Source organism: Phocoena phocoena, chromosome 4, assembly GCF_963924675.1.
Source record: "Phocoena phocoena chromosome 4, mPhoPho1.1, whole genome shotgun sequence".
Lineage (NCBI taxonomy): Eukaryota > Metazoa > Chordata > Mammalia > Artiodactyla > Phocoenidae > Phocoena > Phocoena phocoena.
The window spans coordinates 62086504-62110419 of record NC_089222.1 but is presented as its reverse complement, the minus strand read 5'-3'; the positions used below and the strand labels follow the sequence as shown (position 1 = coordinate 62110419).

General features: G+C 41.3%; 1 protein-coding gene across 1 annotated transcript in view; it reads left to right on the top strand.

Moving 5' to 3' along the window:
- The window catches only part of MCF2L2 (MCF.2 cell line derived transforming sequence-like 2), a 189599-nt gene that overhangs the window by 43593 nt on the left and 122090 nt on the right, over window positions 1-23916 (top strand). The window contains exons 5-9 of the mRNA XM_065875824.1: window positions 5976-6092; window positions 8816-8965; window positions 18152-18276; window positions 18874-18988; window positions 19429-19548. Coding sequence (XP_065731896.1) covers window positions 5976-6092; window positions 8816-8965; window positions 18152-18276; window positions 18874-18988; window positions 19429-19548 — 627 coding nt within the window. The remainder of the gene's footprint in view (window positions 1-5975; window positions 6093-8815; window positions 8966-18151; window positions 18277-18873; window positions 18989-19428; window positions 19549-23916) is intronic.

Genomic DNA, 23916 nt, shown 5'->3' with positions numbered 1-23916 from the left:
AAACAAGAAACATCTCAAATAAACAACCTAACCTTACACCTAAAGCAATTAGAGAAAGAAAAACAAAAAAACCCCAAAATTAGCAGAAGGAAAGAAATCATAAAGATCAGATCAGAAATAAATGAAAAAGAAATTAAGAAAACTATAGCAGAGATCAATAAAACTAAAAGCTGGTTCTTTGAGAAGATAAACAAAATTGATAAACCATTAGCCAGACTCATCAAGAAAAAAAGGGAGAAGACTCAAATCAATAGAATTAGAAATGAAAAAGAAGAAGTAACAACTGACCCTGCAGAAATACAAAGAATCATGAGAGATTACTACAAGCAACTCTATGCCAATAAAATGGACAACCTGGAAGAAATGGACAAATTCTTAGAAATGCACAACCTTCCGAGACTGAACCAGGAAGAAGTAGAAAATATGAACAGACCAATCACAAGCACTGAAAGTGAAAATGTGATTAAAAATCTTCCAACAAACAAAAGCCCAGGACCAGGTGGCTTCACAGGTGAATTCTATCAAACATTTAGAGAAGAGCTAGCACCTATCCTTCTCGAACTCTTCCAAAATATAGCAGAGGGAGGAACACTCCTAAACTCATTATATGAGGCCACCATCACCTTGATACCAAAACCAGAGAAAGATGTCACAAAGAAAGAAAACTACAGGCCAATATCACTGATGAACATAGATGGAAAAATCCTCAATAACATACTGGCAAACAGAATCCAACAGCACATTAAAAGGATCATACACCATGATCAAGTGGGGTTTATTCCAGGAATGCAAGGATTCTTCAATATACACAAATCAACCAATGTGATACACCATAATAACAAACTGAAGGAGAAAAACCATATGATCATCTCAATAGATGCAGAGAAAGCCTTTTGACAAAATCCAACACCCATTTATGATAAAGACCCTGCAGAAAGTAGGCATAGAGGGAACTTACCTCAACATAATAAAGGCCATATATGACAAACCCACAGCCAACATCGTCCTCAATGGTGAAAAACTGAAACCATTTCCACTAAGTTCAGGAACAAGACAAGGTTGCCCACTCTCACCACTCTTATTCAACGTAGTTTTGGAAGTTTTAGCCACAGCAATCAGAGAAGAAAAAGAAATAAAAGATATCCAAATCAGAAAAGAAGAAGTAAAGCTGTCACTGTTTGTAGATGACATGATACTCTACATAGAGAATCCTAAAGATGCTACCAGAAAACTACTAGAGCTAATCAATGAATTTAGTAAAGTTGCAGGATACAAAATTAATGCACAGAAATCTCTTGCATTCCTATACACTAGTGATGGAAAATCTGAAAGTGAAATTAAGAAAACACTCCCATTTACCATTGCAACAAAAACAATAAAATATCTAGGAATAAACCTACCTAAGGAGACAAAAGACCTGTATGCAGAAAATTATAAGACACTGGTGAAAGACATAAAGATGATACAAATAGATGGAGAGATATACCATGTTCTTGGATTGGAAGAATCAACATTGTGAAAATGACTCTACTACCCAAAGCAATCTACAGATTCAGTGCAATCCCTGTCAAACTACCACTGGCATTTTTCACAGAACTAGAACAGAAAAATCTTAAAATTAGTATGGAGACACAAAAGACCCCGAATAGCCAAAGCAATCTTGAGAAAGTAAAACAGCTGGAGGAATCAGGCTCCCGGACTTCAGAGTATACTACAAAGCTACAGTATTCAAGACAGTATGGTACTGGCACAAAAACAGAAAGATAGATCAATGGAACAGGATAGAAAGCCCAAAGATAAACCCACGCACATATGGTCACCTTATCTTTGATAAAGGAGGCAAGAATATACAGTGGAGAAAGGACAGCCTCTTCAATAAGTGGTGCTGGGAAAACTGGACACCTACATGTAATAGAATGAAATTAGAACATTCCCTAACACCATAATCAAAAATAAACTCAAAATGGATTAAAGACCTAAATGTAAGGCCAGACACTATAAAACTCTTAGAGGAAAACATAGGCAGAACACTCCATGACATAAATCACAGCAAGATCTTTTTTGACCCACCTCCTAGAGAAATGGAAGTAAAACCAAAAATAAACAAATGGGACCTCATGAAACTTCAAAGCTTTTGCACAGCAAAGGAAACCATAAACAGGACGAAAAGACAACCCTCAGAATGGGAGAAAATATTTGCAAATGAAGCAACTGGCAAAGGATTAATCTCCAAAATTTACAAGCAGCTCATGCAGCTCAATATCAGAAAAACAAGCAACCCAATCCAAAAGTGGGCAGTAGACCTAAACAGACATTTCTCCAAAGAAGATATACAGACTGCTAACAAACACATGAAAGAATACTCAACATCATTAATCATTAGATAAATGCAAATCAAAACTACAATGAGATATCAACTCACACCAGTCAGAATGGCCATCATCAAAAAAATATACAAAGAATAAATGCTGGAGAGGGTGTGGAGAAAAGGGAACCCTCTTGCTCTGTTGGTGGGAATGTAAATTGATGCAGCCACTATGGAGAATAGTATGGAGATTCCTTGAAATCTAAAAATAGAACTACCATACAACCCAGGAATCCCACTACTGGGCATATACCCTGAGAAAACCGTATTTCAAAAAGAGTCATGTACCACAATGTTCATTGCAGCTTTATTTACAATAGCCAGGACATGGAAGCAACCTAAATATCTATCAACAGATGAATGGGTAAAGAAGATGTGGCACATATATACAATGGAATATTACTCAGCCATTAAAAGAAATGAAATTGAGTTATTTGTTGTGAGGTGGATGGACCTAGAGTCTGTCCTACAGAGTGAAGTAAGTCAGAAAGAGAAAAACAAGTACAGTAACACATGTATATGGAATCTAAAAAAAAAAAGGTTATGAGGAACCTAGGGGCAAGACAGGAATAAAGACACAAACCTACTGGAGAGTGGACTTGAGGATATGGGGAGGAGGAAGGGTAAGCTGGGACAAAGTGAGAGAGTGGCATGGACACATATACACTACCAAACGTAAAATAGCTAGTGGGAAGCAGCCACATAACACAGGGAGATCAGCTCGGTGTTTTGTGACTACGTAGAGGGGTGGGATAAGGAGGGTGGCCAGGACGGAGATGCAAGAGGGAAGAGCTATGGGGATATATGTATATGTATAACTGATTCACTTTGTTATAAAGCAGAAACTAACACACCATTGTAAAGCAATTATACTCCATTAAAGATGTTAAAAAAATTTTTTTTACCTCTAACTTTGGCAGAGATATGAGGCAAACAAGCATTTGCATACTTTGTTGTTAGGAATGAAGTTGGTAATGACCAATATGAAAGACTGATTGACGGTGTTTATCAAAAATTAAAATGTACATACTCTCTGACCTACCTATAGGAGTTATTCTGCAGGTACCTCACGCACATACACAAAGCTGCATATATAATTATATTCATTACCAAATTGTTTGTAATAGTAAATGATTGGGAAAAAAGTAATGCCCAACAACAGGGAGCTGGTTAAATAAATTATGGTCTACCCAGTCAGTTAAATATTATGCTACCATCAAAAGTGGTACGGTGTGGTACAACCATGGTGGAAACAGTTGGCAATTTTTTACAAAGTTAAACATATACCTGCCCCATGACCCACCCAAGAGAAATGAAAACACATTTGCAATAATAGATGAATAGATAAAGAAATTGTGGCATATGTATGTAAAGGAATAATATTAAGCAATAAAGAAGGAGTGAAGTACTGAACATGCAACAACATGGATTTATCTCAAAAATATTCTCTTGAAAGAAAGAATCTAGACACTGAAGTGTATATACTCTGTGATTCTTTTTATATAAAGTTCAAGAAGAGGCAAAACTAAGCTACGGTGATAGACAATTAAAACAGTGGCTGCTGTTGGCGGTGGAGATAGTGGAGACCAGAAGGAGGCCTAGGAGAACTTTCTGAGGAAATGTTCTATATCTTGTTTAAAAAGTGTACATGTGTGTATACATTTGTCAAAATGAATTGAACTGTACCCTTAAAATCTGTGCATTTTATTTATGTAAATTATATCTCAATTGAGAAATGAAAAACAGAAGAAAAATAAGATAAATCTATAGTGATATAGAAAAGTTTCTAATATATTTTTGGTTTTATTTTTCGTTGAGTTGGAAATAATTTTCAACTCATAGAAAAATTTCAAGAATAAGAGTAAAGGGACTTGCCTGGTGGCACAGTGGTTAAGAATCCACCTGCCAATGCAGGGGACACGGGTTCAAGCCCTGGTCCGGGAATATCCCACATGCCGTGGAGCAACTAAGCCCGTGTGCCATAACTACTGAGCCTGCACTCTAGAGCCTGCGAGCCACAACTAGTGAAGCCCGCGTGCCTAGAGCCCGTGCTCTGTAACAAGAGAAGCCACCACAATGAGAAGCCTGTGCACCACAGCAAAGAGTAGCCCCCGCTCACCACAACTAGAGAAAGCCCGCGCGCAGAAATGAAGACCCAATGCAGCCAAAAATAAAATAAATAAAATGCATTTATTAAAAAACAAATTTTAGGAGGGAAAGACAGAGATGGATTCAGGCTTGTTTGTTTTTCCCCCTTCTCTTATGTTATAAAAATAAATTTTAAAATTCCCAAACTCCTTTCCATAAGTGAAGGAGAAAGGCATGGAACGTGGAGCCTGACAAGGTTAACATAGTGATATGTAGAATCAAATCCCACTAAACTTCAGTTCCTTGAACGCAGGACTTTTTGTGCTTACTTTTATCCCTCAGAGCCTGGCAATTATTAGAAGTTCAATACAGATATGTTGAATGAGTCAGTCAGTTTTGTTTTACCTGAAGACTTTGGAGGTCTAACTTATATTCTTTTCATCCCAAATTTATCACTTGACTAAAACTATATAAATAGAAAAAAGCCTATATTCTCATGTCCTCTGACCAAGAATCTGTTCTAAGAATGTACATGTTGGATATGACATGGTAAGGTCAGTGCTGCCACAGGAAGAAATGAGGGGGAGGCTTTGCAGGAAGAAGTTTATTATACTCACAGGTCAAAATAATCAATGACTGAAGAAATATAAAGTCATCAGTTAAAGGCTACAAGGGTGGTGTGTTTCAGAGATGAGAGTGAGTAGGGGTATGATATGGTCCCTGCTACAGAGAGCCGGGACTGCTCCCTGGGCAGGACCACTGCAGTGGAGTAAAAAGGGACAGATTGGAGTATGTCATCCTCCTCTAGATGTCTGGGCATTTGTTCATCAGCAGGCTTGTTAATTTATGAAAACCCACTCACAATCACCTCCAAACTTTCTCCACATGAGATAAGTTGGGGGTATATCACCATCCCGCATAGAAGGGGCATCAGTGTAGTGAATCTCCTCAGTCCATACTCCTCAATAGGTCCTTGTGTTCTAATTTTATTTTGATATTCACCAGCCCACCTTTTATTTGAATTTTCATTGCAGATTTTTAGGTCTCAGTACAGCGTTTGCTTTTGGTGGCTGAAGGGTATACTTTAGCCTGGGAACTTGTGACAAAAATTTACCTAAAGCAAGAACTGACTTCTACGCAGCTTAGAACTGAACTCACTGATTCAAGTCACTGTTTTGTTGCAGGCTGTTTAACACTGCTATTCCTCATTCAAAGGGGGAAAATGGAAAGAGTTACTTACTGGTTGAAGTAACCATCTTTGGATATAAATGCCTGATTAGGCAAAGTTGAAGTACTATATAAACAACAGTAGGGACTTCTGTGGTGGTCCAGTGGTTGAGACTCTGCTTCCATGTCCCCTGTCCGCACAGGGGATATGGGTTCGGTCCCTGGGGGAACTAAGATCCTGCATGCTGCATGGCGCAGCCAAAAAATAAAACAAATTTTTAAGTTAAATAACAGTAGAATCTAGATGAGCTACTTAATTATCTGTGAGTAATATATTGGGTGTTTTCTGTTTTAGATCGTTATGTTAAACTCCGTTTCTGACCTTCATCACTACATCGACAAAAGCCAACTGACAGAGGACTTAGGGGGAACTTTGGAATATCACCACAGTCAGTGGATAAATCATCGAACTGTAAGTACCAATTTATGTGCCCTTTTCAGTGTCCCTCCTGGTTTTCTAGAGACAGGAGACCTAGAGATCAACTGTTGGGCAGTCATTGCCCGTGACTGCCTAACATCGGGAAGGTTGGGTTTTCTAAGCAACAGGCTGGGGGAGAGACAAGGTGCAAGGATAAAAGCTAGGGCTTCTCTTGCTGATTACCTTCGTCTTGGCTCATTTTATGGTATGGGGGTTTTGGGGGACTTGATTTAGGGTGCACCTGGGGAGTTTGCAAAATACCCTGCTATACTTCAGAGAATTTAATTTACTTGATCTAGGATGGGTCTCAGGCATTAGTGGGTCACAAAACTCCCCAGATGATTCTAGTGTACAGACAGATTGAAACCCACCAAGTCAGAAGAAGCTGCATTTAAATGTTGCCACCATTGCTTCTTATCTGAGCTCAGGGGAGTTACTAAACCTCTCTGAGTTTGTTTTCTCCCCGGCAACTAACACAGTGGTTCTCAGCTTGGGGCAATTTTTCCCGCAGAGGGCATTTATTGATGTCTTCAGATAGATGTTTTTTATAGTCATAACTTGGGGAGAGGGGTGTTACTGGCGTATCCTGGGCAGGAGCCAACAATGCTGCTAAACATCTTTTTTTTTGCGGTACGTGGGCCTCTCACCACTGCGGCCTCTCCTGTTGCGGAGCACAGGCTCCGGATGCGCAGGCCCAGCGGCCACGGCCCACGGGCCCAGCCGCTCCGCAGCACGCGGGATCCTTCTGGACCGGGGCACGAACCCGTGTCCCCTGCATTAGCAGGCGGACTCTCAACCACTGTGCCACCAGGGAAGCCCTAATATGTTTCTATTTGTTTTTTTTGTTTTTTTTTTTTTGCGGTATGCGGACTTCTCACTGTTGTGGCCTCTTCCGTTGTGGAGCACAGGCTCCGGACGGGCAGGCTCAGCCGTCATGGCTCACGGGCCCAGCCGCGTCCGCGGCATGTGGGATCTTCCCGGACCGGGGCACGAACCCGTGTCCCCTGCATCGGCAGGCGGACTCTCAACCACTGTGCCACCAGGGAAGCCCCTGCTAAACATCTTATAATGCACTAGACAGCCCCCCACAATAAAGAATTATCTGGACCAACATATCAGTAGTGCCAATGGTAGGAAACCTTGGACTAACAAAAGCTACCTGAAGGTTTGATATGCAGAATAAGTGATATAATGTCTATGAAAGCATCTGAAATATAGTATTTTACTTTTTCCTACTTACTCGTAGTGATGGTTATTATGCTAAACTAGAAGGGTCAGGAATATTAAGGAAAAAGTGAGATTGAAACTCAGCAAATAATGTTTGTCTATATAAAGTTGTCATTCCCCTTTCCCTTCTCTCCTAGCCCCATACCCTTGAGAAGATTAGGTTTTCTATGCAAAATCAGAAGCTGCTTTCACCATCCTGAAAACACCTTGCAGTGTCAGCACACCTCTCTATCTACTCACTTTGGAAACATGTTGTTCAACATTTACTGATGAGGACTTCCCTCATGCTGCTGTGGTTAAGAATCCACCTGCCAATGCAGGGGACATGGGTTTGAGCCCTGGTCCGGGAAGATCCCACATGCTGTGGAGCAGCTAAGCCCGTGCGCCACAACTACTGAAGCCTGCGTGCTTAGAGCCCGTGGTCTGCAACAAGAGAAGCCACCGCAATGAGAAGCCACACACCGCAACAAAGAGTACCCCCACTCTCTGCACTAGAGAAAACATGCACACAGCAGTGAAGACCCAATGCAGCCAAAAATAAATAAATTTATTTAAAAAAAATTTACTGATGAACAAACACCTCAACTACATTTGATTAAGTAGGAGAATTCACCCTGTTTTAGAGTGTAATGTTTTCTTTTTGGTTGTGTTTTTTTGGTTTTGTTTATAAATTTTATTTATTTATTTATTTATTATTTTTGGCTGCATTGGGTCCTCGTTGCTGTGCGTGGGCAGAGATAGTTGCGGCGAACTGGGGCTATTCTTCCTTGCGGTGCACGGGCTTCTCTTGTTGCAGAGCACGGGCTCTAGGCGTGCAGGCTTCAGTAGTTGTGGTTCACGGGCTTTACAGAGTAAAGAGGTGATTTATCTAAGGTCATATGGTCAAGCAGTGGCAGAGCCAAGACTAAGGCCAAGCTTTTCTGAATCACTCTATTAGGGGCAGGTCCTCTGTACAATTTCCAATTAGTGATTACTAATAATCACCAATTACTAATAATCACTAATCAGACACATGGAATCAAGTTATTTTGTTAATTGGACTCGCCACAGGAAGCCTTTGGCTTTCCCCTATTTCTAGGATGACATTTCCAGGCTTTACACCTGATTCTCTTAGTTCTTACTGTTACATTTGTAAGGTACTCATCTGTGCCCAAGATTCTTTCAAATTTGCCATTCCTTTTGATCCTCAGAAAACTCCTGAAAAAATAGAACAGCCATTGGTTGAATCCTGCCTTCTTTCCTTCCTTACTGTCCTAGTAATATGATCTTGGCCAATTTACATGACCTGCTAGAGCTTCAGTTCCCTCTCCTATAAAATGGAGATAAAATGCCTTCCACTCTAGATTATTGAGATGACAGACAAATGTATAGCACAAAGTACAATGCATGGCCTATTTCATATACTCAGGAAATAGTTCTCCTGTCCTATTGAGAGAGCATATTGGTGAATGTTAATCCCTCCACACTGTTATGATTGTCTGAACTTCCAGGCCATTGAAAACTTTGCTCTGGCGTTGAAGAGCACTGCTCAGATGCTCCAGACTTTTGGGGCCTGCCTAGCCGCAACAGAACTGCCCAGAAGCATGTCATCCTCTGAAGACCTTCTCATGTCCCACACAAGGCAGCAGGGCAAGTTGCAGGTGAGTGGTCAGTAATCTCTCAGAGGCCAGCCTATGTGCTGGCAGATGGTCAGCTTCCTGGAGAGTGCTGGGAGCAGAATTAAAAGTTAGGCCCTCTTCTTCCCACTTCTCCAGTAACTTGGCAGCCACTAATCATCTTTAATCTTCTAGATAGTCAGTGTGTAAAGAGGAAAATCTCTTAATGACTGGGTAGTACATGTGAAATGTTTGCAGGTTGTGAGAAGCAGCCCCTTAAAAGGGACCTCATTCCAGCTTTGTGCTGGTGAGACAAGGTGTGTGAACATCCCTTCAAGGTCCACACTCCTATGATCTTCTCAGGACAGAACAAGATACAATGGGCTGAAATTGCAGGGAGGAAGGGAGGGAGAGATGGGAGTCGGCTTTTGAAGCATAAGCTTTCCTGAGGCTGTTGTGAAGTTTTGGGGCAGACTAGTAAGCTGATTTATTGCTTCACTCTTTCAGGGATGTGTCTTTTTATTTGGGGACCAATATGAGAAAGAGAACTATGAAAGTTGCTCTGAACTGGGTTTAAGGAGAGGCATCTACTGAAGGATTCATAAAAACATGTCAGAACCTGCTGGGAAGGCAGCTTGGCAGATTCTTTTAGGCCATGCAGTAAAGGGAAGTCTTCTCAGGGCTTATTGGCCGGGTGTCAGCCACTTTCTGTCTCCAGAAACAGACCAAGTCTATTATTTAGCAGGAGACCAGAACTCAACAGGGCAGCAAATCAAGGATTGGAAGGTTGATACATTGTAGCATTGCATGTATACTTGCTGTGTTGAGCTTAAGAAGAGCTGAACTCTTTTATCTGTGACCCAAAATTTGCAAAAACTTTGCTTTGCTAGGTGATTGATTTTTTATTTATTCAGCATGTATTGATGACCCACCACCACATGCCAAGAAAACAACAAACAAAATGCAAGCTCAAGGAACTCATAGTTTAGTTAGGGGAGTCAGAGTCTAGTAGTTGAGGCAAATTAATTCTTCCATGTGTCAGGGAGCACCATTTAATTCTATCTTTAAGGGTCTTGGTTACCAAAAAGAGTTCAAAATGTGTTCTCAAAATTACTCTGAGTAACCAAAAGATCTGGTTTGAAACTAGAAGCCTGAAAGCATCCTGGAATTTTCCCTGGAAATGCCTCTGAGAAGCTTGACCATTTTCTTTGCCAAACATATAGGCCAAGTTCACCTCCCATGTTTCTTGGAAGAGACGGCATGGGGTGTGGAAGGCTGGGTCAAGGGTGCCTCTGTGAAGACCGCTAGAAAAGGGCTGGTGATCCACGCCCACAGGTCACAGACCACAGGAGCCTACAGAGCAGTCAGTTAGTATATAGGTGTGATGTTGAGCATCAGAGCTCCAGCCTGGGCTCATGAGCAAATGTGTTCTGTGCCTCATTCCAAGAAGGGTTGGGAGAGGTTGCAGAGCAGAATCATCAAGATGACAATGTGACCAGTCATGGAGGCCTCTGGGGAAAAGGTGAAAACAAATTGGATTTTAGATGAGGACACATATATGAGGGATGAAACCAGCCAGTCAGATCCTGCTGTATGTGCAGTGAGGGTTCCCAGGGAAGGCAGATGAGTGGGTGTTCTGTCATCTCTACATAGACCAAGAGTTCCACAAAGGGAAAGGGAAGGAAAGAACCAGTCTCCAAAATGGAGTAAGGTCATTTTCTGGTTCATGGTGGCCAGCTGTTCTTGGAATTAAAACACTATGTGTGTAAGTCAATTTGACTTCTTTGTTTCATATCTTATAAATTAGAAGCAAAAATTCCAAAATCATTAAACTAGGTTTAGAATTTTCTTTTTCCCATCCAAAAAAGCTTTAGAGAGAGCAAGAGTTTATATTACAAAAAAGGAATACTATTTAAACTTTTATGAATAACTTAGTTTTTGTGATTATTTAACATAATTTTATTTTTATTTGAGTATTTTCCTATCTTTTAAAACCAAAGTTTCTATAACTAGTTGAATAATTTTTTTTTCATTTGGAAAGCATCTTTTCCAAGTGAAAAAATAGTGTAACATTCATCCCCAGAACAGTGAACTTTTAAATCTATTTAAATATCTATACAAGTTACAGTGTATGATTTAAGGCTTCCTCCCAGCCCAGAGAGTTTTTGTCTGAACAGCACAGCATTAAGAGACTTGGTTTGATTTCTTGACTTCCTTTCTCTAGGGGATCTTTGAGAGCCCTTATTTTAGGTTCACATAAGCACATAGTTGCCTCTGCAATCAACCAGTCCCATACAGTATAAACCCTAGGAGAAACACACCAAGACATATTAATCAAACTAACAAAAATTAAATTCAAAGAAAAAATACTAAACGTAGCAAGGGAAAAGCAAAAAATAACATACAAAGGAATCCCCATAAGATTATCAGCTGATTTTTCAGCAGAAACTCTGCAGGCCAGAAGGGAGTGTCAGGATATACTTAAAGTGATGAAATAGAAAAACCCATAACCAAGATTACTCTACCCAGCAAGGATCCCATTCAGATTTGATGGAGAAATCAAAAGCTTTACAGACAAGCAAAAGCTAACAGAATTCAGCACCACCACACCAACTTTACAACAAATGCTAAAGGAACTTCTTTAGGCAGGAAACACAAGAGAAGAAAAAGACCCACAAAAGCAAACCCAAAACAATTAATAAAACAGTAATAGGAACATACATATCAATAATAACCTTGAATGTAAATGGATTAAATGCTCCAACCAAAAGACACACACTGGCTGAATGGATACAGAAGCAAGACCCATATATATGCTGTCTCTTGTAGAGACCCACTTCAGACCAAGGGACACATACAGACTGAAAGTGAAGGGATGGAAAAAGATACTCTGTGCAAATGGAAATCAAAAGAAAGCTGGAGTAGCAATACTCGTATCAGATAAAATAGAGTTAAAAAAAAAAGACTGCTACAAGAGATAAGGAAGGATACAACATAATGATCAAGGGATCAATCCAAGAAGAAGATATAACAATTATAAATATTTATGCACTCAACATAAGAGCACCTCAATACATAAGGCAAATGTTTACCATCAAAAAAGGGGAAATTGACAGCAACACAGTAATAGTAGGGGACTTTAGTACCCCACTTACACCAATGGACAGATCATCCAAACAGAAAATAAATAAGGAAACACAAGCTTTAAATGACACAATAGATCAGATAGACTTAATTGATATTTATAGGACATTCCACCCAAAAGTGGCAGAACACACTTTCTTTGCAAGTGCACATGGAACATTCTCACATCTTGGGTAACAAATCAAGCCTCAGAAAATTTAAGAAAATTGAAATCGTATCAAGCATCTTTTCTGACCACAATGCTATGAGATTAGAAATCAGTTACAGGAAAAAAACCCGTAAAAAACACAAATACATGGAGGCAAAACAGTGCACTACTGAATAACCAAGAGATCACTGAAGAAATCAAAGAGGAAATAAAAAGATACATAGAAACAAATGACAACGAAAACACGATGACCCAAAACCTATGGGACTCAGCAAAAGCAGTTCTAAGAGGGAAGTTTACAGCAATAAAATCTCACCTCAAGAAACAAGAAAAATGTCAAATAAACAACCTAATCCTACACTTAAAACAACTAGAGAAAGAAGAGCAAAGAAAACGCAAAGTCAGTAGAAGGAAAGAAATCATAAAGATCAGAGCAGAAATAAATGAAATAGAAACAAAGATAACAGTAGTAAAAATCAATAAAACTAAAAGTTGGTTCTTTGAGAACATAAACGAAATTGATAAACCTTTAGCCCGACTCATCGAGAAAAAAGGGAGAGGACACAAATCAATAAAATTAGAAACGTAAAAGGAGAAATCACAACTGACAAAACAGGAACACAAAGTATTATAAAAGACTACTACAAACAACAATATGCCAATAAAATGGACAACCCTGAAGAAATGGACAAATTCTTGGAAAGGTACAATTTTCCAAGACTGAACCAGGAAGAATTAGAAACTATAAACAAACCCATCATAAGTAATGAAATTGAAACTGTAATTAAAAATCTTCCACCAAACAAAAGTCCAGGACCAGGTGGCTTCACAGGAGAATTCTATCAAACATTCAGAGAAGAGCTAACACCTATCCTTCTCAAACTCTTGCAAAAAATTGCAGAGGGAGGAACACTCCCAAATCTGTTCTACGAGGCCACGATCACCCTGATACCGAAACCAGACAAAGATATCACAAAAAAAGAAAATTACAGACCAATATCACTGAAGAACATAGATGCAAACATCCTCACCAAAATACTAGCAAACAGAATCCAACAACACATTAAAAGGATCATATACCATGATCAAGTGGGATTTATCCCAGGAATGCAAAGATTCTTCAGTATATGCAAATCAATCAATGTGATACACCATATTAACAAATTAAGGAATAAAAACCATATGATCATCTCAATAGATGCAGAAAAAGCTTCTGACAAAATTCAACACCCATTTATGATAAAAACTCTCCAGAAAATGGGCATAGAGGGAACCTGCCTCAACATAAGAAAGGCCACATATATGACAAACCCACAGCAAACATCATTCTCAGTGGTGAAAAACTGAAAGCATTTCCACTAAGATCAGGAACAAGACAAGGATGTCCACTCTTGCCACTCTTATTCAACACAGTTTTGGAAGTCCTAGCCACGGCAATCAGAAGAAAAAAATGTCATGAAGACCCTAGGGGTAAGACAGGAATAAAGACACAGACCTACTAGAGAATGGACTTGAGGATATGGGGAATGGGAAGAGTAAGCTGTGACAAAGCAAGAGTGAAGCATGGACATATATACAGTACCAAACGTAAGATAGATAGCTAGTGGGAAGCAGCCGCATAGCACAGGGATGTTAGCTCGGTGCTTTGTGACAGCCTGGAGGGGTGGGATAGGGAGGGTGGGAGGGAGGGAGACGCAAGAGGGAAGAGATATGGGAACATATGTATATGTATAACTGATTCACTTTGTTATAAAGCAGAAACTAACACACCATTGTAAAGCAATTATACTCCAGTAAAGATGTTAAAAAAAAAAACAAAAACCTATGCTCGCCCCTCAGGGAGCACACATAATTCCTGTTAAAGCTAATAGGAGTCAAGTGCACATCGACAGACAGAAGAGATGCAAGCAGGGAAACCAAGTATCTGGTAATAGGCTTTGAGCCTGAATTCTGGGCCCCCCTTTGTACAGGTAGTAGGTATCCTGGTTGACATTTACATTAATAATTTAGTGTCTACCCTCTTTGATATTCTGCTGCCTCAGGCTCCCCAGGTGACAGTCCAATTATAGAGCTGGAGCAGCAAAAAGGACACGTGATTTAAGGGGAAAAAATATTAAAAGGGGGAAGAATTAAGAACCTGGATTTACAAAGAATCTGTATTTACAGTTGTCCCCCACACATTTACCCATCCTACTGTGAACGTAGGCGGTATCCTGACAGCAACAATGTCATAACAACTAGAAATTGAAGATTAAATTTGCACAGTGCCCGAGCGTGTCCCTGCTGTGGGGCTGAGGGAAGGAAGAAAAAGATGAAGGGGAATCAGCTGCTCCCAACCTAGCAAGACGGCTGTGGAGGGAATTCAAATTCCACAGGACAAGCTCTGTGGAAGCACAGAGCTGAGCAAGTAACTCTGCCCGAGGGAAGGCTGAAGGTTTCCGAGGAAGGGAGGTGGGAGGGGTCAGGACAGGGGGAGACGAAGGAAGGGCATCTGGCAGAGAGCTGTCTCTGCCAAGGCACGGGGGACCCCAGCAAGTTCTCTGCAGCACCTGGGGTGCTGAGTGCCTGGTTGGGGGCAGGACTGCAGACCGCAGAGGGCCCTGCAGACACGCTCTCCTGGGAACTGGATCGATCAGATCCTGGACCAACGTGGAGCAATCAGGTCTGCACAACAAGGAGTTCTGCATTGTAGAAAAAGCACTAGGACATAGGGGCTGGAGGGTGGGGACACTGGGAGAGAGGCCTGCTAGAAAGCTCCCACAAAGAACTTTCTAGGTCAACAGAATTAGGGCTCGTGACCAAGACAGGGACACTGGGGAGTTTCAAGCATGGGCAGTAAATGCAAATGCTAATAGGGACCCAATGGTCATATAAATGAGTATAACAGGCCCAACATGACAGACTCAGCACAAACTCCCAAAAAAAAAAAAAAAGAAAAAGCTTTTTAAAAAAATTCTGCTTAAAAAAAATTACAAGGTATTTTCATAGGCCCTAGCAATAATTTTATAGTTTTAAGAGTTTTTAAAGACCCTTTGTTCAAACTCTACTTGCAGTGACTCTACATAAGTTAGAAAGAGGTAGGCAGAGAGGTCTCGTTTTTGCACAGGAAGACAGAATTGGAATTCTTATGAATACCAATAGGTATTTCAATAGATACAAAATACCGTAGGGTATTTTGATGTTCATACCCTAATAATCAGTGTTTTCATCTAGTTTTATATCACAGGGAGATCTCTCTCAGCAGTTACTGAGGAAAGGGGATGTCTCATCTCTTTCAAGGACTTTTTTCTCTAAATTGTGAAATTTGCATTTTAAAGGCCAGATTCTGGAATTCATTAGTCAACATTATAGACAACACAAGATAGTAGAGCTAACTTTTAATGGCAGATAGAGGGTAAGTATTAAAAGTGGAATAAGGAGTATAAAGCATTCATGTATTCCCTAGGCTCTCACTGATTGTTTTACTTCCCACCTTACCTCCACACCCAGCCCATGACACAACCGAGCACAGGCCCTGGCATGTAAAAATAGTTCTTTATAGTAAATACATTTTAAATGAATGAATATGTGTCTACATTCATGCTTACCCTTGTCACAGAAAAGAATTCCTCCCAGAAAATTTAAATTCTTTTGACACTGAAGTAGTCCACAGTGCCTTGCTAAGTAGGTCTTCTGACCAACTGCTTGTTTCCATAATGATGGAACCATAATGTTGCGTACACACTCAGACAGCCCTACCAGTTGTTAGAAGAATTAAAGATTTATATCCCTTGAGAGCTTCATTCTACCTCCCTGGCCCATTTCCTAGGACCTACAAGACCTCCTCATGATTCTGGCAACCCTTTAACCCACTAAAGGGTTAACACCTGGACCACAGTTGGCCTCAGGACTGTTTCAGCATTTCACAAACTCCATTTTGGGGTTAGGCAACTTACCTTTATGCTGTCCAAGTACCATAGTTACTTATTCTTTCCCTCCGTGTTTATGGCAGATTTTGGTAACCCTACTGAAGCTGACCATGTGGTCTGGCCCCAAAGTGTAACCAGGTTACAATTTTTCCTTGTATTTTTTAAAATTTATTTTTGGCCATGCTGTGCAGCATGCAGTATCTTAGTTCCCCAGCCAGGGATCAAACCTGTGCCCCCTGCATTGGGAGCGTGGAGTCTTAACCACTGGACCACCAGGGAAGTCCCTTTCCTTGTATTTTTAACCATGTAAAGGAAATACACAGTGTATGACACTTACTAAGATTCATCTTTTCGCTCTCATATACTTTCCTCACATTCTGCAGCTTTTTGGCTGTATCTCTCTTACAAGTTTCCCCTTCCCATGTCTCCTTCTTGCCCTAGCAGTATGCTTCTTCTTGTTTGGTTCCTCCATCTTTCCTCCCAATTCTGTATTGCCCATCCTGTATGTGTGTGAGTGTGTGTATAAATATATATAAACAAGATAATGGCTAATGCCACAATACTGCTGGAATGCCGGAAGCTTAGAAGCAGTTAAGAAACTTGAGTAGAAAAGCCAAGACCCTTTTTCATGGGGAGGAGGAGGAGGGAAAAGCTAAGAGCACTTACTAATGAGTGCTTTTTTCTCCCCCACCGTATCTTATTTGTCTTTATCCATCTGCAATGTAATTTCCTTTAGACCATTTTTAATTCATCCAACCTACAAATATTTAACGAGCACTGATGAGATAAGTAATGAGGGCTGATACCTGAGAGTGGAGAAGAAGGGATATGTCCAGTTACCAGGCAGGAATACCAGTCAAGTGGCCGACTTGGGGCATTACCTGGAGAGGACAGAGCCACAGGGGCTGTCCAAAGAATTTTGATCAGAGGAGTCAATCTGTCATCAGCCAGGTCTTGGGACAAGTTTGAGGCTGGGTATAGGTAATGGAAGCCTTCAAAGGGGTGAATACTGGAGTGGGATGGGAGACGAGGAACAAAGGCGTAAGGTTGAGAGGGCCTGGATTTCTGTGTGACTGGCGTGGAGAGTATAAAACTCCTCCCACAGGGAATGAGTTCTGCATCAGTGAGGCTGGAGATGGCTGGGCCTGGAGGAAGAGATTTAGTGTTCGTGTGCATGAAGGAGATTGTTTTGTAACTATTCTTACCTTCAGGGCATACCAAACGAGCATCCTGAGTGACCCAGGAACAAAACCCAAAACACTCATCAGCAAAATTCTAGGCCAGGCTCCACCCCTTTTGGCTACCCTTATGCTTAATGCTCAGGGCATTGAGAGACCACCTGTATTATGTGAGTAGAGGACTAGAGCCACTGGATTTGGAAAGAGAGAGGCTGACATCTTCCCCAGTTGCAGTGCCCTAAGTCCCTATGTAAAAAGAGGAGAATAGAATTGCCTTGGAAATATGAATCTTTCCCTGTCAAACTGAAATTTGCTACCCATCTCTGCTGAACTTTGATAACTGAACAAGGCCACACTCTGGGGGCAGGACTGGCAGGTGTTTATTGATGAGACCAGATGAAGTTTTTTTTTTATGGTCAACTAGCAATGATTACATTATTAATTGCATGGCGTTTTCCAGCACTTAACATTTGATATCTATCATTTTCTTGTTTCTGGTCACTATCTTGGATTAAAACCAGATTTTATTAACTAATTGTTTTTAATTTACAACAACTTGAGATACACACAAAAACTTAACAGTTGTTGCTTTTGGAATGGGAAAGTGAATGGGCTGTGGACACAGACTTGATGTTTTCAATATGTACCCTTTTGTATATTTTGCATTTTGTATTGTGTATGTATTACCTATTTAGGGATAAGTTAATCAATTTAAAAAGCTATAGCTTGACTTCTTTAGCATTTAATTTGCTATATAATAAAAATATACCGAGCTACCATTTTCCTCACCTCAAATCTCCCTAGAATTTGCTTTTAATTCCTCCTAAGAGAGACTGTATTTTCCTTTCTCTAGGATGAGCTAAAATTACTTGGAAAGCAAGGGACCACATTGCTGTCATGTATTCAAGAACAAGCAACCAAAAGTCCCACCAGCAAACTCAGTCTCAATGAAGCTGAGAATGTAGCTACCATGGAAAGGTGAGTGAGAGGGGTGGAATCTGCTTTTTCAGGAGAGAATACATAGAACCAGATGATCTGAAACAACCAAGAACAGATGGAAACAGCTGCTTATGCGTCTTGGTGGGGTCACGAAAGAAGAATATTTGAGACAACGAAGGAAAAACCATGGTATCCTTCTGGCATCCATCTACAGAGATCTTTTTATGAGAATGCCATTCCCTCTTCCTATGATCTGCTTTCATCCCAGGATATCAAGGAAGATGGTAGTATTTACTGAGCTTCATTGCCAAATAACAGTTTGGTTGGGTGCTGTGCTTTGCACACCTGTCTTCTTAGGTGGAAAGAAATAGAGAGAAAGGTAAGGTTACCTGGGGTGCATTTTAAAGCATAGCAGCTGCATCTGAAGTGAAGTGTCTGCCTAATCCTGAGGGTATCCTGATTAAAAAATGGGTAATGTGGAAACCAGCTGAACTAGGAGAAAGTCATAGGTGACACAGACTTCATAATAAGGAGATTATCACAATTAGTAACACTGACTAAAAACACGGGTGTTATCTCCATGAGCCTGTGGAAATGAATGCTGACTGCATATCCTTTCTTGTTCTTTCTTGACAGGTTATTAGTTCAGTTGAATGAAACAGAAAAAGCCTTTAGTCAGTTCTGGTCTGAGCATCACCTGAAGCTTAATCAATGCCTACAACTGCAGCACTTTGAACACAATTTTTGTGAGGTATTATTTTCTTGTTTAATAAAACCTCCATTATGTTTCAGTGACTTCTGGTTCTCTCTCCGCCCTTGAACTCTGGGCATCGGGCTTCCCTCCCCTCCCCAATCCAGTCCCCTCCTTATATCTTTGATTCCTCTTCTCACCTTTTCAGTGGGTTAGCAATGTACTAGAATCCCATTTTCCTGTTGGCATACATGGTATTTCAGTGATGGTTTACCTTCCTTTTTGATTCAGTGAAGCTTTAATATTCCATCCACGTGTGTCTCAGCGTCCTCAGCTTAATCCGAAAGCTGACGAGCTGTAGGGAAAAAAAAAAATCTATATAGATACACATATGTCCTGAATCCTTTTTGCATTTTCAAGTTGTCTAGAGTATAACAAACCTATACCTCCACCTGGGTGTCCATTGGCTTATGTCTGGGCTTTTCTAATGTGTCTTGTAGGTTAAGCTTGCCCTGGACAACGTGTTGGCAGAGCAAGCGGAGTTTACAGACATCGGAGACAGTGCAACGCGTGTGGAGCAACTTCTTAAGGAATACAAAAAACTGGAAGGAAAAGGCCAGGTTTGTTTTTTTTGCCATTTTTGTGGACCAGGAAGAGGGTCACTGTGGATGGTGACAGATCATGGCCACTCATTATTGCTAGAAGGTTGCCAAAAGACACAGGAATGCCCAAATCCTGCCTTTTCAGTGACCTGACCGCTCACCCCGGGTCTCCAGGGAGATTTGCACATTAACAACTCTGAGGAATGATGAGGGCAGTGAGAGTTCTGTTAAGGCTGCCAGAGCACCCAGTTGAGGCCGGGGGCTTCGGTGGGGTGAGAGTTCCAGGTGGCCCTGCCCATTCATGAGGTGACAGACTAGTGGGGGAAAAACAGGAAGTAAGGTCACACTGGATATGTTACCCACTGGGCCAGAGGTTGGGGCAGGAGTTGGTGGTAAGGAGGGGAAACTTTTAAAGGGCAAACCAGAGAAAAATAACTAGTTTTATAATAGGCAAGATGGGGAAAAGGGGGAAATTGGTCCACATTAGTTCTGTTGCTACAGAGAGTTGGCAAAGCTTTCTGCTTTCTCATGCTCGAAGAGTTGGAAATATCAAACTTGTAAAGGAACTTGAAAGGAATATATGTTTCAGATCCTCATACCAGAGTTAAACAGTTTCCCAGATCTGAACACAAATCAGCACTTAGGAGTGAGTCTATCTTAAGTCCTTACAAATTTGGCTTATTATGAATTTAAGAAAGCCCAGTCATCTTTCCAGAGAGGTTCCTTTCTGCTTTTCTTTAATTGGGTTCTCTATATTTTTGTCTCTTGGGAACTAAGTCTTCTATGGTTACCACTTCCTTTCTGATCTAATCTAGAGGTGTCTTTCCTCTAGATTATGGTAGATGGTAATTTTGTAGTACTAGAAATTTGCTTCTCAACGTGTGGTCCTCTGGCCAGAAGCCGTCACCCGAGTGAGAACTTATTAGAAATATGGGTAAATCTCAGGCCCCACCTCAGAATCAGAATCTTAATAAGACCCCCAGGCATTTAACACACACATTAAAGTTAGGCTTTTGACACTCACATTATTGTTAGAGACATACTTCCCCAGAGAGTAGTAACAAACGTAAACCAAGGCCACTCTGGCTTTAAGAGCTGTCAGTTGTGAATTCTGAGCTGGACATGCTTTTGCACATGTGTGAACGCATAGACCCACCTGTGCACCCAGACTCTCACTCAGCAATCCCATTCTTACCTGGTGAGCACTCCTCTTATTGGTGATCGTTGACAACTAAATGCTTTAGTGCTAAAGGCGTGAGAAATGTTTATTAAACAATGAAAAAAATTGAATTGCATGTATCTGATAATTATGTGTCTCAGAGGCTGCAAGATAGTCCCAGTTCTATGTAGTTCTGGTGTTTTTCAAGTGAACTCCTTATTAAATGTAGATGCTGTGTGTTTTCATTTACATACATTCATATTTTAGGGAAAATGCCTCATCAAGCCCAGTACCTTTATTTGTGGTTTAAAAAATATGGTGTCATATATATATATATCTCACCAAGGTAGCTACTGACCTACCAGGAAGGTACTCATTCATCACCAGGTATTCCTTGTCTTAGATTCTGTGGCTATAGTGGCAAACCAGACAGTCAAGACCCTGCTTTCATGGGGGTTACATTCTACTGGGGAGAGACAGACAAGTGAAAAGTAATCAAATAAATAATCATATCAGATAGTGACAAGTGGGATGAAGAAAATAACAGGACATGATAGAAAGTGACTGGGGGGGTTGCTACTTTAGTAGTCAGGAAAGGCCTCTCAGACCTTTGATCTGAGATCTGTATAGCCATGCAAAGATTTAGGGAATAGCAGTCAAGGCAGAGGAGCTGCAAGTACAAAGGTCTTGAGGTGGGAACGAGGCTGGGGGCACAAGGAATGTGGCTGGAACATAATGAGACAGGAGAACACAGGTGGGAGCAATGGTGATGAGGACTGGATTTTATTCTCAGTGGAACGGGAAGCCATTGGATGGTGCTCTGGGTCGGGTTTTAAATACTGGCGGTGGATCTGCATGACTGCATTCACATCCTCTCTTCTGCCCACCTCCTTGGGCTTGTGATCTTTGGTACATACTTCAAAAATCACTGACCGGAGGTAGGGGCAAAACCTGTGGTCATGGGGCATCTTTCACGGGCAACATTCCTGAACAGCTGGGCTAACCTACAACCTGGAGCCCAGGAAGATTGGTTTTACCCATCCTGTGCCTTGTTTACCCTGTTTTTTACTTATTTGCTAAAGGATGCAGTAGACCTATCCCTCTGCCTTTGGGTGAACCAAATAAAGCTATCTTATCATAACCGGGACTTTTTAAACATGTCTTCACTCAGATTTGTAAGCGGCATTCTTTCTTCAAGTGATACGGGCCTGGCTAATCTTTCCATTTGTCCTGTAAAGTCTTAAAGGGAAAAGGGAATGTTTGGGTAGAAGCCACCAAAACCTGCTTGAGGTTTGTCCTTCGCTCAGCACCCAGGGGTCAGCTTCCCTTTCAGCAGAGCCACGCACTGATTTCTGGGTTGTTGCCAACCCCCTTACTCTGTGCAGTGGCATCATCCACATGGTAGCCTCTGAGCCGACTCAGTAACCAGAGTGGAGCCTGTACTTTTACCTTCTTCTGGCTTGAGGGTTCAATCGTCCTTTTGTTTTTTTATACTCCAGTAAAGATGTTAAAAAAAAAAGAGATACTAAGTGTTGTCTCTCCTTTTAGACCAGTGGTTTTTTTTTTTTTTTACATCTTTATTGGAGTATAATTGCTTTACAATGGTGTGTCAGTTTCTGCTTTGTAACAAAGTGAATCAGTTATACATATACATATGTTCCCATATCTCTTCCCTCTTGCATCTCCCTCCCTCCCACCCTCCCTATCCCACCCCTCTAGGTGGTCACAAAGCACCGAGCTGATCTCCCTGTGCTATGCGGCTGCTTCCCACTAGCTATCTATTTTACGTTTGGTAGTGTATATATGTCCATGCCTCTCTCTCACTTTGTCCCAGCTTACCCTTCCCCCTCCCCATATCCTCAAGTCCATTCTCTAGTAGGTCTGTGTCTTTATTCCCGTCTTACCCCTAGGATTAATCGTCTTTTGAGTGCTCATCTCTAATTCTAAGAAACAATGGTTCCAGTACCCCCTCGTACTTCTTTAAAAGCAGAATTTGCTATAGGGTTTTGGCTGTGAGGTATGCTGGGACCTTTGCTGATGGGCCAACAAGGAGCAGACCAGGACAAAACAGGGAGACCCAATCGTTTCTCAGCCTTGACATCTCCCTCCAAGGCCAGGGGCCAGCAGTTACACTACTGTGTCCAAGAAGGCATGGAGCCCAGATCATTAACCTCCTAGGGATGTAATCTAGCTGGAGGGGCATGACTTTTTTTTTTTTTTTTTTTTTTGTGGTACGCAGGCCTCTCACTGCTGTGGCCTCTCCCGTTGCGGAGCACAGGCTCCGGACGCGCAGGCTCAGCGGCCATGGCTCACGGGCCCAGCCGCTCCGCGGCATGTGGGATCTTCCCGGACCGGGGCACGAACCCGTGTCCCCTGCATCGGCAGGCGGACTCCCAACCACTGCGCCACCAGGGAAGCCCATGACTTTTTTCTTTAATGGAAATTTTCAAGCACACAAAAAAGTAGATTGACGAGTACAAGGAACTCCCATGTGTCTACAGCTCAGTTTCAACAACCATTAACTTTCTGCCTTTCTTGTTTCACCTGACCCTCTTCCGCATGCATTCCATTCCTATGCCGTTATCTGTGGGTCTGTCCTGGGTTCCCTGATGTAGCAGTATCGCCCCTTCTTCACCATTTTCTTCCAGAATAAACATGTCTAGCTTCATCTGTTAGAGCAATAGAGTCCTGGGGGAAAAATAAGCTGTTATTACAATAAAGGTTTCTGAATTACATGTTGCAACTTGACCAGCCTTCTGAAATTTTCAGCATCTGAAAGATGCCAGGCAGGCTTATGATCAGAGTACCTGATTTCAGCCATTTCTTTCTCTACCTCACAAGAGTCCCTGGGAAGATGAAATGAATAGATGATGTATAGTAAGGACTTAGAGAGTGCCTGGAATGTAGTAGGTGGTCAGAGCTTAGAAGCTATTATTACTATCCATTCATTTCAGTAGAGTAATTTTCCAGCCATCCAGTGGTGAATTCTGTATTGTATTTATGGATCCCTTCCCAAAATCAATTTGGACCTGTTATGGACATCTTTCCTCCAACATCTCAAGTGTTTTAAGAACAGTTCTGAAGGGTGAGATGCTGCATGCCACAGGGACGCAGCTGTGACTGCCACAGGTAACCTGGGGAGCGTCCTGTGGTGAAGTTCCCTAGGCCCAGAAAACTTGTGCTATTCTTAATAAATTAGGCAGCTGGACTTAAAAACAACAAGAGTC